We start from the raw sequence: 6266 nt of genomic DNA, 5'->3' as shown, positions 1-6266 counted from the left end.
AAGATAACTATGGTTTTTCACTACAGATTAAAGAAGTTTAATTTTGATAAGAAAATTAAAGAAACTACGAAGAATACTTACAAGCAGTCATAATACAAGTGTTTTTCGGTCAACATATAATCCACACAACGTTGATTTTTGTTTTGTCGTATATAATCGCAAACGTTGATTTTCTACAAAATTGTACGTGTGGGGTTATTGTAATGCACTTCATGCGTCTACCCGACGACTCTTTTTTACTCTCAAGTAACACTTATTTTTTTTGGTAAACCTCTGAAGTAACACTTGCACCACATATCTCACCATCACCACTCTACGCACATTTTATATTAACGCATACCATTTTTTGTTGATTATAACACTCTACGCACATTTTATATTAACGCATACCATTTTTTTGTTTATCATAATTTTTGTAGTCTCTAAAATCATATCATTCAATCCAACATGCAATATAATATATATGTACAACATACTTTTTGACTATGGTGCCAATAACCCAAAAACCCCTCTCTCATCTCCTCCTTCCGGGAAGCCTCCCATATGCTTTTGAATTCTCACACAAGCCTTTAGACAAATTCAGTATAAATACTCAAAACCTTAAGTCACTCATTCTCAGGCTCATCAACAACATTTGATCACATAGCTCAAAAAATTTTGATCAGCACAATCTATCTTGATCGTACTCACCAGCAATCAAAAACATCATCGGAAGATGGGAAGAGCTCCATGCTGTGAGAAGATGGGGTTGAACAGAGGCCCATGGACGCCTGAAGAAGATCAAATCTTGATCTCTTTTATCCACAAACATGGCCACACTAACTGGCGAGCCCTCCCCAAGCAAGCTGGTATGAACAAACTAAAATTTACGTATTTTACATATAGTTCAATTTCCTAAATATGAAAATTAAATTTCTTAACATTGATAGTAACTATTAATTACAGGTCTTTTGAGATGTGGGAAAAGCTGTAGACTTAGGTGGATGAACTATTTAAAACCTGATATTAAAAGAGGCAATTTCACCAAAGAAGAGGAGGATGCTATCATTAGCTTGCACCAAATCCTTGGCAATAGGTATTACTTTGCACTCTTCTACTTTTACATATAAATTATACGCATGTCTATGTCCTGTACGTTCTACGTACACCTAACATATACTATAATCATCACAAGAAACATGTCTTGGTCCACTATTGTATAAAGTTAACTATATGATAATCTGCTCTCTGGTAATTTTGTATTGACATTCTTTTTCTCTTTTGGTATTGTCTCTAGATGGTCAGCGATTGCAGCAAAATTGCCAGGAAGAACGGATAATGAGATCAAGAACGTATGGCACACTCACTTGAAGAAAAGACTTGAAGATTATCAACTCGCTAAACCTAAGACAAGCAATACGAAGAAGGCTACTAAACCTAAATCTCAATCTGTACCGACGAAATTGAACAGTACTAGACGCGAATTGGATTTTTTAAATTCATCAAACCCTTCTTTTGAAAGCTTGTTCTCGGCATCACCATCAACGAGTGATGCGGTTTCTTCGGTGACACTCATGAGCCACGAAGGCCATAACAACGAGGCTAAGATGGATAATATATCGGGAGACATCAATATTGCGGATCAAGATTGTTCTTCTTTCGAAATTTTTGGAGCAGACATCGACGAGAGCTTCTGGAATGAGGCGCTTTATAGCCAGGATGAAAGCAACTACGCACTGAATCTTGACGTGGCTGGTTTTGACGAGATACAACAAGAGTTTCAGCAGTTAGGCCCAGATGAGAATGAGATGGTTTTCGACAGTGAGATGGACTTTTGGTTCGATGTTTTGGCGAGAACTGGAGGGGAACAAGATCTATTAGCTGGGCTCTAATTAGCTGACATATTTGAATAGTAAAGTGAAATGGTGAAAATTAAAGCTAAGAAAAGTCTTTAAGTTTTCATGTGATCTGGTTAGTTTATTAACTAGAGGTTGCGTTTTTTGAAAATATTACTCTGATTGAGTGGTTAGCTAATTGGAGTAGTAATCAATGACAAGTGATTAACTAAGATATATATTACCTTGTTAATAAAATAATTAACTGAAAATATTGAATGTCATGCGAAAAACAACGATTAAAATGTATTATTAAAGTGCTCTAATATATAGTAATACCCGGCTTTCTAATTTAGTTTTCAAGTTCAACTATGGCGGAAAAGAAGAAGTTGTAATTAACTAGCTAGCAAATTATTAGAGAAAGTAACTTACGAAATTATAAACATTTTAATAATAATCCAAATGCTAGAAAAACAGATAAAATAATGCTTTAGTGAGATGCATTTATTATTCTTAATATAAGAAACCCATGAAACAGAAAGTGTAAATATAAAAAAAATAAAAAATAAAGAAAAGTAGAAATTAAAGTGAAACATGCTTATAAATTGGATGTATAAAGATTTTAAATATTCATATTGATTAATATATTTAGTTTCCAAATGGTTACAACTAGCGGCAAAAATGTAATTAGCCCAAAGATGACGCTGCGTCAGCGTCCGGTAACCTGAAATAGATACAGACCACGGAAAAACAAAACACAGATGAGAGAGAAAATGATCGCTAACGTCTAACGCGATACCAGATTTTAAAAAATGATAAGATGCTATTAAATCCGGAATCCAAAATAAGTCATATTTTTTAAATGATCGCTGCGACCAATTCCAGCTAATGTATTTTCAGCTGCACGTTTTAAATATCGTCACTGACACTAATTTTAGCGTTTATGCAAAGAACATGGCTGTTTTAGACGTAGCAGAGTAGATACAATGAATATCATTTTCAGCAGTCGTTTTAAATATTGTCACTGCGCTAATTTCAGCGTCTATACAAAGGTATAGAACAGAGTAGAACATCGTTTGTGTTCGTTGCATCTACTCTGCTGCGTCTAAAACAACTATTTGGTTTACGAAGGTATAGAATAATTTGAAAATATCGAAACAAATATTTATATATCTAAATTAAGAGGATTAATGGTAATATTTTCTATTTACTTGGTTTTTTTTGGGGTCTAATATTTATTTACTTGGTTTAGAATTTAGTTTTACTAGTATTCGTCCTGTACCTTATTTTCTTATATTAAAACTAACATCTAATTTTAATTTCTTAACATGTAATAACACTTCATGTTTAGGGTTAAAAATGTATTAACACCACCTTCATCTATACAGTATATAAAAAATAGGGAAATTTAAACTAATATTGGAAATAAAAACTAATCCATCAAATCAATAAACATGGTCCACATAAACCAATTAGTTTCAAAAATTTATTTATTAGAATTTTGATGATAAAAAGTATTGGGTTCATAGACATTTTGACCAAAAGGGTTCAAAGACATTTTATGGTAAAATCATTGATGTCATTAACTAAAACTCAAGAAGTCACCAATTTATTTTTTTAAACCTTTGGTCAAGAAAAATACCAACGTTGAAAAAAATAAACTTGGTAATCATAAATCACCAAGTCATCGTAACCATCTCCATATAAATACTAAATACATTATAATACCACAATTTCCTACAATGAAGATCAATGCAACTTAAAGATAGTATGTAATACAAATTTGAATCGCGGTTTTGAAAAAGAAGCAAGGATGGAACTACCGAGTTTACAGAATCAATTACCTTTATCCAGACAGCATTTCTTTGGTTACACAGTGCCTCAAAAAAAATTTGGAAACGTCGTCGAACTTTCCTATTCACCTTCTCATTTTGCATATGGTTAATCTTCAGATTTAACCTTATCTGCCTTTAGTGTTTTTTTATTGGCTCTTCCCATTTGTATAAGATTTGAATTGATGCTCCATCAGTCACCTGTTTACTCATTTCGATATAATCATCACCAAAACATGCAAACAGTCTATTAGGTTCCAAAATTATAAAAATAGTTTATTGACGTACTTAGCTTTCTAATTATAAGCCGTAAAAAACTGAGCTGTAAATATCTAATTCTTTGTATAATAGAGTGGAATGTACTTATTGTTACCTCATTTGCAAACGTTTCTCTGATTTTCCATTTTTTGAAGAATGAAGTTCTGAAGCATCAGTATACTCAAGTGACATCTTTAGTTTGAATCACACTCAAAGAATTAATGGGTGTAAAATAGATTGTAAACTGTTGTCGTTATTCATGTACAAGGTCACATATATATACATATCGTAGAGACTCCTAATCCTAAGGGTAATATGAATATAGATAATTACAAGATATTAGTTATCATTATTGCTAAGATGTATACGTATCTTCTATAGGGTACGTATTTATTTGAAGAAAACAGAAAAGCGAACATGAAAACAAAAGTCACAAATATATATTATTTTTGTTGGTACACCGACGAACTGTAAAAAAAATTGACAAAGAAGATAAAAACCATGGAGAAGAAGAAAAAAGAAGAGCAAATAAAAAAATGAGTACATGATGGGGGCCGGAAAGAAATTCCCGGACGTGCAATAGATCCTAGAGTTCTAGGTTGATTGAAGAAGAAGAAGAAGAAGAAGAATGATGAAGCCAAAGCTGATGAGAGCAAGCAAACGGATTTTGCTAAGGTAGAAAAACGTGTTCGTTATTGGCATTGTTTGAGCATGATTGATTGATATGCATGTTCTCTCCTCAGAAACTTCTGTATACGTGACCACACTGCAAAATATCTTTTGTATCTTGATGTCAATTCATCAAAAACAACCAAATGAGGAAAAAACTTCCACGGTTCCACCCCTGTAGAACCGCATATGCAAAAGAACCAACCGCTTAGGATTTAGATGTTAGTTTTAGGATTTTAGAATTTTGATATTAATTAGTTTTAAGATTGAACTAGATTTTGATCCACCTTCAAAGGGCGGGTATATTTTTTGTTTTATATTTTTTTACAAATTTAATTTTTATATTTGTGTTTTTCAGTTATATTTATATTTTTTGTATAATATTTCTCTTAAATAATTAATAGAAGTTTTAATAATTTTATTAAATTAGTTGGACCACACCTATATCAATAGGTCATGTTCATGTTTTTAATAGAATAGATGTTAATTTAAGGATTTCTTAATTTAAAATTTTTTGTGTTTGTGAAATATTAAAAAAAAAAGTTCATATATAAAACTAATTTTTGAATTTTAAAGTAATTATGTTATTTTAAAACATTTTTTCAAAACTTTTATTATATTCTTACATATTTATAACTGCTTTATAAACATTTTCAATTTATAAAGATGTTTTCATATTTCATATTTAGAAATATTTTTATTACTAACAATGTTTACTAAAGATTTTTATTTTTAAAATTTTGCAAACTTTTTTAATTTAAAAATAGTATCATATTCCAAAAGTTCCTTTTCTATTTATATATATTTTTATTAAAAAAATAAAATTAAAATGTTTAAAAATGTTTTTACATAATTTTATGAATTTGTTAGTTTAGAATTTGTTGGTTTAATTTGTTTGTTTAATTTGTTAGATTAAGGATATAGATTATAATTTTGTGTTATTTGTATATTTAAAACTTTTAATAGTTAGGCATTGGTACTTATCAGCAATTGGTCCTTACCACCAAGTTGTCATGACCTATAAGCGTGAAGGGAAATATTTATTGGATTGGTCGTATTAGACACAAAGTATCCCACATCGGATGTTGAAAATGATCCTTAGTAATATATAAGATAGATGGACCACTCCACTCTTCACCAATTGGTTTTAGGTTGGAAACTCATCTAGTTTAACATGGTATCAGAGCCCGATCCACGCAGTCCAACCCGATCCACATTGATCTGGCCCAAAATTGGCCCATCGATCCTTGCCCGAGCATTCCGGGATTGACGCTAAAAGAGCCATTATCTCGAAGGGGCGTATTAGACACATAGTATCCCACATCGGATGTTAGAAGAAATCCTTCTTAATATATATAAGATAGATGAACCACTCTACTTATCACCAATTGGTTTTCTAGTTTAACAGGTCGATCGTCATCAAGATTTCTTAATAAGTTTATTATTTGTCAACAGATATTTCAAGTTCACAGTCTGACTTTTTCTCATCATTTCATTGTATGGTTGGTTGCCTCGTTACAAGTAGTTAGGGAAGAGAAACATTGTCTGTTAACTTCTGAAACATGCTTAGTAGATTCACGTGTATAGGTGATAACTAGTTCATATCATGGAGCAAGTTCCTAACACAGAAAGTCGATCTTAAGAATTATAAGTAAGGGTTGAGATTTATCGGCCAACGAGCAGAACATAGTTG

The 6266-nt window shown here is 31.6% G+C and overlaps 1 protein-coding gene across 1 annotated transcript; it reads left to right on the top strand.

Annotated features, from left to right (window-relative positions):
- Positions 1-348: 348 nt before the first annotated feature.
- LOC106356254 (transcription factor MYB15-like) lies at positions 349-2053 on the top strand. Its single transcript, XM_013796044.3, has 3 exons — positions 349-848; positions 946-1075; positions 1277-2053. The coding sequence occupies exons 1-3, from the start codon at positions 716-718 to the stop codon at positions 1869-1871; spliced, it is 858 nt and encodes a 285-aa protein (XP_013651498.2). The 5' UTR covers positions 349-715; the 3' UTR covers positions 1872-2053.
- The last annotated feature ends 4213 nt before the right edge of the window (positions 2054-6266 follow it).

This window comes from Brassica napus, chromosome A7, assembly GCF_020379485.1.
Source record: "Brassica napus cultivar Da-Ae chromosome A7, Da-Ae, whole genome shotgun sequence".
In the NCBI taxonomy this organism is placed as follows: domain Eukaryota; kingdom Viridiplantae; phylum Streptophyta; class Magnoliopsida; order Brassicales; family Brassicaceae; genus Brassica; species Brassica napus.
The sequence above is the reverse complement of the archived record's forward strand: the minus strand, read 5'-3'. Positions and strand labels throughout refer to the sequence as shown.

What these genes read in the sequence shown, in the direction of transcription:
- LOC106356254 (XM_013796044.3), top strand. Translation starts at nt 716, where the DNA reads ATGGGAAGAGCTCCATGCTGTGAGAAGATGGGGTTGAACAGAGGCCCA. An exon ending in AGCCCTCCCCAAGCAAGCTG is followed by an intron (nt 849 to 945) that starts GTATGAACAAAC and finishes TATTAATTACAG; the next exon opens with GTCTTTTGAGATGTGGGAAA. An exon ending in CACCAAATCCTTGGCAATAG is followed by an intron (nt 1,076 to 1,276) that starts GTATTACTTTGC and finishes TATTGTCTCTAG; the next exon opens with ATGGTCAGCGATTGCAGCAA.